This window comes from Rhineura floridana, chromosome 2 (assembly GCF_030035675.1).
Source record: "Rhineura floridana isolate rRhiFlo1 chromosome 2, rRhiFlo1.hap2, whole genome shotgun sequence".
NCBI lineage: Eukaryota > Metazoa > Chordata > Lepidosauria > Squamata > Rhineuridae > Rhineura > Rhineura floridana.
The window spans coordinates 191,204,965-191,218,280 of record NC_084481.1 but is presented as its reverse complement, the minus strand read 5'-3'; the positions used below and the strand labels follow the sequence as shown (position 1 = coordinate 191,218,280).

Sequence of the window (13,316 nt, the reverse complement as noted above, 5' to 3'; positions counted from 1 at the left end):
GAAGAAGGCTCCATTGAAACACATTATAAAAGAGCAAGATCAATTATATCATTGTCTTGTAATGACCACTTGATTGATTGCTTCAGGCAAATCAAGTATCGCTTCCAGGCCAACCAAACAGGAAAGGTTTTGTACATTGAAAGAGCTGGTTTGTTCTTTCTGGGTGCCACAAATGAACAATGTAGGCAGGCTAATATATTTAATAAAAAGTACCTTCTATGATCATTGTTTTTATATTGTTTTAAATTTTAAAATTGTGTTTTAAATTGTTTTTAAAATATGTGTTTTTAAATTGTATATTTGTTTTAATGTTTTTGATTGCTGTAAACCGCCCAGAGAGCTTCGGCTATGGGGCGGTATACAAGTGCAATAAATAAATAAATAAAGGTAAACCATATACACATACACACATGTAATAGAACAGCCTATATAAAATATGGTCGACTAAGTCATTCATTAGGTTCATAATGAAAGTTTATTGTTCTCTTTTCTAGTACAATAAACTACAAAATTTGTACAGTATAAAATAACAACAGCCACAAAGCAACAATGCAATGGTAATGCTGACATTCTGTTACAGCACAGCAGAGGAAATGTCCATGGCCTCTCCATTCTACTGCACGCATAAAACCTAAAACTACTAATTTTGAAAAGAAAAACCTTTCACATTTAGATGCAAGAGGGCTCCATATAACTTGGGGATGCTGGATATCACAAGTCAGAATTTCAAGGAACGCAAAAAGTAAAGTTTTAAGAGAAAAGAACTGCACAACTCTCAAGAGGGCGAATGAGACGTTCCATGCCATCCCATGTTCAATTCTCACCAAAGCAAATGGCCTGCAGAGAAAACAAAATTGTTACAGAGAACTAGTCAGCATCTGGGACTATAAGAAGTAAGCACACTGCTGAAAAGTAGTCAGGCTTTCCCTGACATGTTTGAATTGTGGCATTCCAGTTCCTCTAGTTATCATTCATAATATAGGAGATAAGACATTAAATAGACATGTACAATTGACAAGTCTATCTATGCCCTAATGCCCAAATTATTATATAGAGGAGACCCCCATCAATGAACATTCTTTAGCTCATTCTCAAAAGCACATAACAATAAACAAAGTTTAGCTCTTACCTTATAGGTAGAAAAATTCTATTTGATAATTGCATCAGATGTATTTGGTGCGATTGAGGGCTTTCTCAGCAAAATGACCACTTTCATCCGTGATTTTCTCCCAATCCGTTTGTCCCACTACAAAACCAATGGCCCTCTTTCTGTCTGCATCCTTTTTTTCTTCAAGGTCTGCCCACCTCACCTACAAAGAACACAGTGTCGGGATGATACTCAGTTCTGGAAAACGAAGCAATGCATTTTTGCCCTAATAATTTTCTGCTCAACAAAAGTTTTTAGAGAAAGGGAAGGCAACTCCACTAATTGTGTTATGTGCCCTCAAGTCGATTACGACTTATGATGACCCTATGAATCAGCGACCTTCAGTAGCATCTGTTGTAAACCACCCTGTTCAGATCTTATAAGTTCAGGTTAAGGCATCCTAAAATACTGATTGAGAGGTGGACTTCTGTATTTTCAAAAGTCGCTGCATAATCCTTTCCAGATATCCAGTTAAAGTTTTTGCTCATAAGGAACAAAGTGTAAGAAAATGATATGACAGCATTCTTGCTTCTTGCCTTCCTTAAAAACTCTCCAGCATGAATGAATTGGTAGTGTTTCATGGAAAAATAACTGAATATAATATTGCCTTTCCAGTGAAAGAGTTTGCATTTTTATTACACAGGGCTAGCCACTGTACAATGTAGAACCCAACTGCTGCATATGGAACTCTTGATTAAAAAAAATCACTTTCCAGTTCTCTTCTATGCTGGACTTCCAAGAAATTATTTCACAATAAAATTCACTCCATGTGCTATTTTGCACCTTTAGGAAAGTGGCAGCAAATCAGACTGTCACTTTCTATTTTTTCACTTCTGAGTAACATATGTATGGGATTTTAGATGTTCTAAATATTCTTAGATGATTTTTAATGGTTTTAAAAAGTTTTAAGTATGTTATTTTAAATTGTATTGTTTTAACATTTTTATGTTTGCCGCTCTGGACTCTTTTGGGAGGAAAAGCAGGATAGATATTTAATAAATAGTAATTTCTTACATATTTTCCCTGAAGGAATGTGTGCAAGTTCCACACACATCTGGAACTCATGAGTATGGAATTCACACATCTTTGTCCTTTCTCATGTTACCAAGAAGCACCAAAAGCAGAAATGCATCACGTGAGGATCCATTTTTTTGCTTCTTTTTCTGAACATGGATGTCACGCGTTTACCATTAATGTTTTTGCTACTTCCTACTTTGATGACTGAAGCTCTCTCCTGTGGCCCCCCAAGGCTACTCATATTAGCACCTCTTCTAGATGTATGGCATCACTATATGCTAAATCAGGAGAGGGTCCATCAAGCCTAGCACTGTCAACACTCAGTTGCAGTTGAGTTTCAAACCTAGGTCCCAGGCACTGGTCTTGTCCAGACCTGCTACCCAAGGCTGGGGCAGAAATACATATTGGCTCACTTAGACCTATGTCTTCCATCCATATTGTTTACCAGTAAAAACTATATAAATTAGGAGGTAATGAATCTGATAATGAAATAATGAAGCAGGGAGAGACAAAACCATGTGTTACTCAGTCCTGTCCTCTCATCTTTTTCTCATTTGTCTTTGCAGCCCTCAAAGTTTGCAAATAGAAATTGTAATGGAACTAGTGTTCTAAATGTGCAAAGCAGGAAGGATTTCACAAAGATTTTTGTCTCTTGTGAAAGGATGTGAAACTGTTCACAAGGAGCGTTCAGGGGGAAACAAACCTGTTCCTGAGAAAACAGAAGTGACACTCCCTTGCTTCGATCCAGTTGCATTTAGGTGACAAGTTGGGCAGGAAGGGAATATGTATTCAGATGTGCATCTAAATGTACATCCTACTACTGTAAATCAGGGAGTGCAGATGATACCCAGATGCAATTCATCCATTTGCAGGGCTTTACTTTCAACAGGATACACAGGGCAATCAAGCTGCTGGTACATTGTAGGGAAGTGTCAGGCAACTGTCGGACAATGAGGATACATTCCCTTACTCTTCCCACCCCCTGCAGCGTATCAGGGGAACAATGGCTGCAGGTGTGAACATGAAACATGTGCAGAAAGGAGTGGAGGGTTTTCCATGTCTCCCACCACCCTCCTGGCAACTTGTAGTGCAAATATCAAACTTCATTAAAATTTGGCATAGCGCTACATGGAACCAATTATTCCTCTGAGAACCTGTATGAACCTCAGAGGGCATCCTTTATGTGTGCCCTCAAACCATATTGCAAATCTACCAAATATCTAAATACCTCCATGTTTCCTATTATTATTATTTCCTCCTTATCTTCTTGCTAAACAATGTCTGCTGCCTTTAGCTTGAAATGCATACTACTAAGCTTTGTTTTCTTCTCTTTTTTACATAAATATGACTAGAGATGCTGATTTTCAGAAGGAACTGTCAGTGAGAGAAATGGAACCTAATGGATGATAAAATGAAAGCAATGGCCTATAGTGCCCCCAAACAGATGAAGTGACTCAAACATGAAGCTTTTGCTTTATGAAAAACCTTCTGGATGAGTCCCTCTGAGACATTAAGCCAAAGTTACTTTATTACCCTCTTCTTTCCAGGTTCAGAAGCACGGGTATCATAATCATCTGGAAGTTGAAGGTAATCTTCCATTCTGCTGGCAATTGCCTCCCAATCACGTTTCCTTTTAGCACCAGTTCGCAATCCATCCAATTTGTCTGAGAACAAACATACAGCCTTACGGTTAAAGAAAAAAACTTTGTGTAATGCCCAACACAAATAAGACGCATGGGAATGCTCTCAGAAGAGCAAGTTGGTATCTTATAGCAGCGGAATACACATGCTCTTGGGTGCCTTCTCTGAATAAATTCAGAGAAATGGGAAACACCACTCTCACCATTTTGAAGTATCAATCTGTGATGATATATATGCAGAAAGGAGAAAAACTTGTGCTGGATAATCGTTTTACAGTTGATATAATGTAGTGATAGTTGAACATGTTTGGAAACAATGCATTTAATAACTAAAGTACACATTTAATTATTAAAAGCAGTATTTCATGCCTTCTGTTATGCCAATGCTGTGGCAAATGCATGTCAGTGGCTCTGCCAGACATTTCCATTCAGTTTAGAAAGACCACAAAAGGGAGCTTTTGAAGTGCCTCTGTTTTCTTCTTTTGCTTGAACCAGTATGACTGACCTGCTGCGAAGTTTAGTATTATATCTGTAATAACCTTTTGGTATTGTCACTTTTTCCTGAACAAGCATCTTTCAAAATGTTTACTGGTAACATTTATTTTCTATTTATTTTCTTACATTTCTATCCCGCCTTTTTTTCATCAAGGTACTTAAGATGGCATACATGTGGTTCCAGGCAGTCTCCCATCCAGGCACTGACCAGCCCCAAACCTGCTTTGCTTCAGCAAGGTGGTGGCCTCATGTGCCTTCAGACCATACCCATGCAAATTGGCATGAATAGGTGAAATCAGTGTTATAGCTCACAAACATTTTCCATATACATAATTTGCATTTTTACTAGTTTTACAATGTTATGTAGTAGTCTGTTCAAACATTTTAAAATATTTTTACAAATATACTTATGTTTAAAGGCACAATACTATATTTTAATGTAACAGTTTCTCTAAATGGCTCCCAGAGATTGCTATTAAAAACTAGCAAATCCCCAACCATCTCTGTAGATAGGGCCTTACAAATCGTAACTGTAGGGTTACCTATTTGCCAGAGAGCAGAAAACATTCATTTAAAGAATATTAAAAAATGAGATTATTTCTTAATATAGCAAAGAAAAGTGGCAGTTATATGTCATTTTACAGCAAATGACAACTGAAATTTCTGTATAGCAGAACAACATTTATACATATGAAATAATCTGTTAAATAATCTATAACTCACTTTGCTTGGAAGAACTTTGAACCTGAAAGATGGCATGCATCCAATAAATGGACCATTAAATTTACTCATAATGATATAATTTGGGAGAATTTACACTTAAATTGCAACTGTATTTTAAAAAAACAACAACCCAACAACAGGTAAATATGTAAGCTATATCTAATTTAAAAAGACAGTTATGGCTCTAAAAAAAAAGCCAGTAGTCAGTTATAAGTATCTTTACCATTCTGCAATAATAAAAGAAGTGTGAGCAATATTTACAAACATTTTCTACTAAAGAGCTCAGAATCATGAAAAGGAACAATTCATGGATAAATGCCACAGAACAGATAAGTATACACATTCATTTAAGATTATAAGTGATCAAAGATATGAAAGATAGCTATGCTGGAACTTGTACAAACTAGGGTCAGGAGCTAAAAAGTTTTACATACAAGTGGACAGCGCTTTCGCTGACAGTGCATGCGTATGTGTGTGTTGCTGATTTTCCTGTTCATCTGTAGTTCTTCAATGCTGCATAAAATCATGTTCCAGAACATCTTCCTGTCTTCAAGAGCAGCTTTTTGGGGATTGGAGCTATGCTTGGAAGGAGGGGCAGAAAATGCCAGCCGTTCATGAAGCTCCTTGGATACTGATCCAGGCATCTAATTGTTCTAAATGATGAACAAGCATATCTAATGATCAATATGTAAGAGGTGACTCTCACTCAAGTGGGATATGAATGGTGTATGGAATACTGAGAAAAAAGAGAAATGAGTACTGAGAAAAAGCCCTTGTTCATTCAGTGACCTACTTTGTAATGTTTTATTTTTTGGACTTCAAGTTTCATACTGTCCTCACTGCTATATTTTAAAAATGTGATGTAATTTAAAGGAGGTTATTATGGCACCATTTTTTCTGTTAATTGCATGGGAGCCCTTCAAGCTTCTATCAAATTCCAATCAAGTACAGATGCCTATATTTTTTCTGTCTATGATGTATATGTCAGATATAAATATGCTATAATTGGTGAGCTTCTCCTTATGCTGTTTTACTCTAGTTATTCCACAAGCACATCCATGATTTACTAAGGATTTCAATCACTGAGATTCTTTATTGCTTTACTGATCTTGTTGCATTGCTTTTTGTGGTGTTGTGTTTGTTGCCTGTATTTAACTTCATTTCAAAATAAAATTCTCAGCGGAAAGAAATGTGAGAATCCTAAAATCCTGCAAAATTCAAAGAATACTTACCTCAGAACCAAAAAACAGCTTAAGATATAAGAAGTTGCCAACAGTAACAGCTATTTCACACAAGCATAATTTTTAACAAAACAATACAAGAGACAAACATTACATCTACATTTCCATGAAGTTTGATACCAAAATCATGTTGAAAGAAATGAATGAGTTACTGCAAAAGTAGTCAAACAGACTCAAGACCATTAGCACCAGTTATATTTTTAGCTGAAATATTGCTTCCTTTGCAAGCAAGTATGCAAGGAGATTGCAGGTACACAGTATTCAGAAGAACACCACCCCCAACATAGCATGTTATGTTACAGGCAACATCTGCGGCAAAAGGTTTAGCATTTTATATACACCTATGAATCAGGAACCCAATACATAGTGGCACTTCACTGACATCTATCAGACACCACTCACAGGGCAAACATCTAGATAACCAGCTGAGATCACAACGTCCAAAAGCACATTAGGTTCAGAGCTACTATGGAAGTGAGCTGTATTTCTATACAACCCAAGTGATTTTCTTTTTAGGTCTCCCCTGTCAGATAACTTTCACCTGGAGGAACAGGGGGAGCTAATCAGCTTCAATACCACTGACCTGGGCATGGTAAACTTCGTTTGAATTTGTCTGCATCAGTTGGGAATAGGAGGCACTTTACTTCTTTAGGTTCCTATGTGACCAATCAGTCCAAAAGGTAATGCCTGTGGAGGACTGCTTCTCTGTCCCATGGGATTTATGCAGTAGGGTTCAACAAAGCTTCATGTTGAGCCTCATTCTATTTAATGTTTACGTGAAACTACTGAAAAATTTAGCCTGAACTGTCATCAGTGACATGCTACTCTCTCCTTTCCACCTACTTCAAATAAGGTTATGGAAGCTCTGAATGGGTGCTTGGAATTGGTAATGGGGTGGATGAGTGGTAATAAACTAGAGCTTGTAAGAACATAAAAGCATAAAAAGAGACCTTCTGAATAAATGAATCGAGTCAAAGGGCCATACAGTCCAGCATCTTGTTTATCAGCGTGACCAACCAAATCCCTCTGGGAAGCCCCCAAGAAGAGCATGAAAGCTCCCCAGCAACTGGTATTCAGTGGTACACTGAAAAATAAGATTGAAGCACTTTTGTCTGGTGGTGTAGTTGACCAAGAAAGGATTTGGCCTGTTTGGGATGGATTTGCATTCATCCTGAAGGATTAGGTTTACGGCTTGGGGGTGCTGTTAGATTTGGATTTGCATATATTTGTAGTGGTTCACGGCACCTTTAAGCAACTTCAGTTGCTACACATATTGTAGTTATTTTTGGAAAAACAAGATCTGACCAGAATTATCCATGCCCTGATGACATCCAGTTTACTGCAATTTGCTTTAGGTGGGATCTCCTTTCAAGTTTGTCCAGAAACTTCAATTAATTAAGAATAAAGTGGAAAGGCTGCTACCTGAAACTAAGGAACATTCACACCAGCACCTAGAAGAGCTTTACTGTCTATTAATTTGTTTCTATGCACAATTCAAGATCCTGGCTCTGACCTTTACAGCCCTAAAGCATTGGCTTGAGATCAGGTTAGCTGAAGGCCTACTATTCCCTTACAAACCTGCCTAGCTATTAAGTTTATCTTTAGAGGTTCTGCGAAGAGTGCCCCTATCTCTGAGGTGGGTGGCAACAAAACACTTCTTGCTCATGGCACCTCATTTGTAGAACTGCCTGCCAATGCCTATTAATTTAGCACCCTCCTTTGATAGTATTTAGATGCCAGCTAGAGAGAACTGCTCTTTGCCCAGGATTTAAGTGGGTTTTACTACCCTTGTTTTCACTGTTGTTTAAAAAGCGTTTTGAGAGATGGTTAAATTGTTTCAAATTCCCCCCAATCAGCTGCTGCTAGTTGTATTTTGGTATTGGATTGTTTTCATTTATTGCTGATTTTAAAAATGTTGTAAGCCACCTCAAATCACAAATGTGAGGTAGAGAACTAACACCATACTTGAATTCTTGATTTTAACAGAAGTGAAAACTGAGAGTAGCCATACGCGCACCCTGGACTTCAGGAAAGCTGATGAACAATTGTGAGTACTGTTCCATGGCAAGTCACCCTAATGAGAAAAGGAGTCCGAGATGGGTGGCAGTTTCTAAAAAAGGAAATTCTAAAAACACAATGGCAAGCAATTCCAACAAGGAAAAAAAGGGGGAAACAACAGAAGAAGCCAATGTGGCTTCACAAAAAGTTTAGAGATTACCTGAAAACAAAAAAGGACACATACAGGAAGTGGAAGGAAAGCCAGGCCACAAAGGAAGAGTACAGGCAGGTATCATGGAATTGCCGGGATGGTGTCAGGAAGGCTAAAGCTGAGAATGAGCTGAGGCTAGCGAGGGACGCTAAAAGCAAAAAAAAGCTTTCTTCAGGTATGTCCACAGTAAAAGACAGAGAAAAGAAATGGTGGCACAGCTACTCAATGAGGATGGCAAATGACAACAGATGACAAAGAAATGGCAGAAGTGCTCAATTCCTACTTTGGCTCAGTCTTCTCCCAAAAGAAGGTCTGTGACCCTCCTGGGAAACATGAAGTAGAGGCGGCAGGATTGGAACTTGAGATTGATAGACAAATGGTCAAGGAATACCTAATCACTTTGAACGAGTTCAAATCTCCAGGGCCCGATAAACTGCATCCTAGAGTATTGAAGGAACTGGCTGAAGAACTCTCAGAACTGCTGTCTACTATCTTTGTGAAATCATGGAGGACTGGTGAAGTGCCGGATGACTGGAGGAGAGCTAAAGTTGTCCCTATCTTCAAAAAGGGCAAGGAAGAGGAACTGGGGAACTACAGACCAGTCACCCTAACATTAATCCCTGGAAAAACTCTGGAGCAGATTATAAAACAGTCAATCTGTAAGCACCTTGAAAGCAAAGCAGTGATTACTAGGAGCCAACATGGATTTATGAAGAACAAATCCTGCCAAACTAATCTCATCTCATTTTTTGATCAGGTAACCTCCCTTGTAGACTGTGGGAATGCTGTGGACATAATATATCTCGACTTCAGCAAAGCTTTTGACAAAGTGCCCCATGATATTCTAATTAGCAAGCTAGCTAAATGTGGGCTGGATGGAACAACTATCAGGTGGATCCACAGTTGGCTTCAGAATCTCAAAGAGTGCTTATCGATGGTTCCTTCTCAAACTGGGCGGAAGTAACGAGTGGGGTACCACAGGGCTCGGTCCTGGGCCCAGTGCTCTTCAACATTTTTATTAACGACTTGGATGAGGAGGTACAGAGCATGCTTATCAAATTTGCAGATGATACAATATTAGGGGGGCATAGCTAATACCATGGAAGACAGAAACAAAATTCAAAGGAACCTTGATAGGCTGGAGCATTGGGCTGAAAACAACAGAATGAAATTCAACAGGGATAAATGCAAAGTTCTACACTTAGGAAAAAGAAACCAAATGCACAGTTATAAGATGGGGATACTTGGCTCAGCAATACGACATGTGAGAAGGAACTTGGAATTGCTGTTGATCACAAGTTGAATATGAGCCAACAGTGCAATGTGGCTGCAAAAAAGGCAAATGCTATATTAGGCTGCATTAACAGAAGTATAGTTTCCAAATCACGTGAAGTATTAGTTCCCCTCTATTCAGCACTGGTTTTATTTATTTATTTATTTTGCGATTTGTTAGTCGCCCATCTGGCTGGTAGACCAGCCACTCTGGGCGACGTACACGTTAAAACAGTATATAAAACAGTTAAAAATGGTTAGGCCTCATCTTGAATACTGTGTCCAGTTCTGGTCTCCGCACTTCAAGAAGGATGCAGACAAACTGGAACGGGTTCAGAGGAGGGCAACAAAGATGATCAGGGGACTGGAAACAAAACCCTATGAGGAGAGACTGAACAAACTGGGCATGTTTAGCCTGGAGAAGAGAAGACTGAGGGGAGATATGATAGCACTCTTCAAGTACATGAAAGGTTGTCACACAGAGGAGGGCCGGGATCTCTTCTCAATCGTCCCAGAGTGCAGGACACGGAATAATGGGCTCAAGTTGCAAGAAGCCAGATTTCGACTGGACATCAGGAAAAACTTCCTAACTGTTAGAGCCATACGACAATGGAACAAATTACCTAGAGAGGTAGTGGGGTCTCCGACACTGGAGGCATTCAAGAGGCAGCTGGACAGCCATCTGTCGGGAATGCTTTGATTTGGATTCCTGCATTGAGCAGGGGGTTGGCCTTGGCCTTGTAGGCCCCTTCTAACTCTACTATTCTATGATTCTATGACTCCCAGTGTTTAGGAACCTCTGAGTTGGCTGAATGCCAGCTCAGCCGGGAGCTGCGTTCAGGGATTGGAAAGTAAAAGCCTGTTCTCCCAAATACCCCTATTAGGGAGTAAGCCCTCTCCATTGACTTCTGTTGTATTTATTTTCTTAGACCGACCTTTCCCCAGTGTAACTTTGCCACCCACATAGAGAATTTGGGGAGATGGAGTAGATCTGAACAAGGAGGAGACCACTGAAATGCTAGCCTTTTTTGCAGGTGTAGAGATATTTTTTTCCTTTCTTTGGACTAATTCATTCTAAATTGAGAAGTAAGTTGGGAACTGAAAAAGCAGGAAAGCTTGTATTCCCCCCCCCCAGACAACAAACAAGGAAGACAAAGGTGAGGAAGATGACTGAGTTAACTGTATCACCCAATATTTTAAGTTTCTCATGTCAACTTGGCTGAAATTGCTTACATTTTATTTTTTAAAAAACTTTACATTTATCTAAAACCTGAAATAGTTAACCATTCAAAAATCCATGTGTATGTTTTGTTAATGTTGTTGTTTGTTGAAGAAGAATGCAACCAGAAGGATAAACAATCTTATTAGTACTATTTAAAAGCCTGTTTGGTGGTGGTGATTCTGGTGCAACATGACAAAAATATAATGATTAATTGAACAGGTAGAGTTGGTTCATCTCCTGAATGACTTCACAAGTTCATTCTGCTCTTGTACTAAAATTACCAAACTATCATCCCATTTTTGATATAAATTAATCTGAGAACAATTCAGAATAATTGCTTAGTATGTACCTACCTTCAATATGTATTACGGTTATATTATACAATCATGTACTTCTACTAAAAATGATTAAATAGCATCTTCCTCAGTAGTGATTTAAATAATTGAAATTGCGTCCTTCAGAGAGGTGATTTAAATCAATTTTCATTTACCCTGCACTAGAACAGGGATCAACAACCTTTTTGGACCAGAGGGCACATCTAATTTTGAGAGAGTGCTGGGGACTCCAGTCACAAAATGCTGCCATGGGGATGTGACATAACACAAAATTAGACCATAGTCATGGTGAAGCTTTCCTCATAATTGTATTTTCATACTAGAATGGGCTTGATCTCTTGAATTTCTGCCTGCCATACAGCTGTTAAAGGCATAAGAACCCCATTTTTCCACAATGCCAACCGTAAACCAAAGCGTAGGCTGACATCCTGTACCCACTTACCTGGAAGTAAACTCCATTAAACACAAAGAGACTTACTTCTGAGTAGATATGTATACCACTGATCTGTAAGTTAATTATACAGTGAATTCTTAATGAGTTCCTGGTCTTTCCAAAGTTTCTGCATTGGCCTTTTGAAGGGAGGGGGATTCTTTAACATTCACCCACATTTATTGTGTAGTAGTATTTGCACAAAATAACTTCTAGGCACTACATGATCTGAGGTGAACCCAGCACAGGGTTGTTAGGGAAGAAGGAAGGGCAAACTATGGAGATTCCAAAGAGTAGGGGGGGAAAGACAGAAGCAGGAGAAGTACACTAAAAGGGAGAGCAAAACAGCAGCTCTTTAGGACTGCAGGGATTCCTACTATCTGGTGTCCCAATAACTAACTTATCAATTACAACTCTGACTTCACTCATTGGCTAATAACACTGACAGGCAGGAGCAGCCAGGCTGGCTCATTTCATATAAATTGCTTAGAAGGGTATCTGCACATTTCCCCCCGTAACGTTCTTTCTAGGACGGCTAAAGACTTGCTTTAAAAACAAAACAAAAACAAAAGCTCAGATTCTGAGCTACCTGATGGGGGCACCACTGACGGCATTCATGGTGCCATGGTGTTTGCAGGTGAAGTGTTGGCAACCCCCATGCCAGAACACTGAGATGACCATACGGAACAGTGTCAGAACTTGAACAGTGACTGAACTTGCAAGAACTCAGATTATGTATTTGTATATAATAACTACTGATTGAAAATGGGAAAACTTACTATGCTGTATGTCAGCTATACAACAGTATATGTTGTAAAAATGCATGCACTTCTATATGAAAATCATATAACTACACACAAGCTCCATTAAATCCATCAAGATTTTACACCATGCAGATAGGACAAAATCATAATTAAGTACTCGGTTTAAGAAACAGTAAGAAATGTTTTGAATGTCACACCTTATTGGGTAGTTTCTTTTTAACTACTTAACTCTCTAGCATGACATTTTTGCTGGTATTAGGAAGTTATGATGTTCTTTTGAAATTTCAACAGCCCATCAATAGAACTTAGCAACAGAAAAGGTGCCAGAACTGAGAAAAGGCTATTTTATGCAAACAGTACCAGCAGTGACGTTGTCTCCTTAAATTGCACCCTAAGGTGTTAGGGCATGTAAAAAAAAAGATTAAATGAGCATGCATCAATATCCAGATTCTAAGTCCTAAGGGTCACTACATATACTTTGTCTTTTAGTTCATGCTATACACTCTCAAGTCTGTAAAAGAAATGTCACCGAAAGTATTGTTTTCAAGTAGGGCAATAGCTTATTAGGTAGGATGCTCAATTAATCCATTCTAAAATGATTATGGAACACCCTCCCTTGCAAGGTATGATGATCTTTATGTTGTTTTCTTGGGCATTTGTGGGTTATTAATTGCCAGCTCAGATTGATATAAGCACCCGCTCTGCAGTTTAATATAGTTGATTTTACTTATTGTTTTAGATGCTCTATTAACTTAAGAGTACTGCTGTGTGTTTTACTCAAATTTTACTCTACACAGCTTGCTTTGATGAAGGACAAGTTA

General features: G+C 38.6%; 1 protein-coding gene across 4 annotated transcripts in view; it reads right to left on the bottom strand.

Annotated features, from left to right (window-relative positions):
- Positions 1–463: 463 nt before the first annotated feature.
- The window catches only part of YLPM1 (YLP motif containing 1), an 82,027-nt gene continuing 69,174 nt past the window's right edge, over positions 464–13,316 (bottom strand). For 3 of the 4 annotated variants that reach the window (XM_061611743.1, XM_061611744.1, XM_061611746.1), the window contains 3 exons: positions 3,698–3,828; positions 1,130–1,310; positions 464–837 (listed from right to left, as the gene is read on the bottom strand). In XM_061611743.1, coding sequence (XP_061467727.1) covers positions 1,164–1,310; positions 3,698–3,828 — 278 coding nt within the window. In that variant the 3' untranslated portion in view covers positions 464–837; positions 1,130–1,163. Of the gene's footprint in view, positions 838–1,129; positions 1,311–3,697; positions 3,829–13,316 lie in introns of those variants that run through there. The other variant, XM_061611745.1, reaches the window with a different exon arrangement.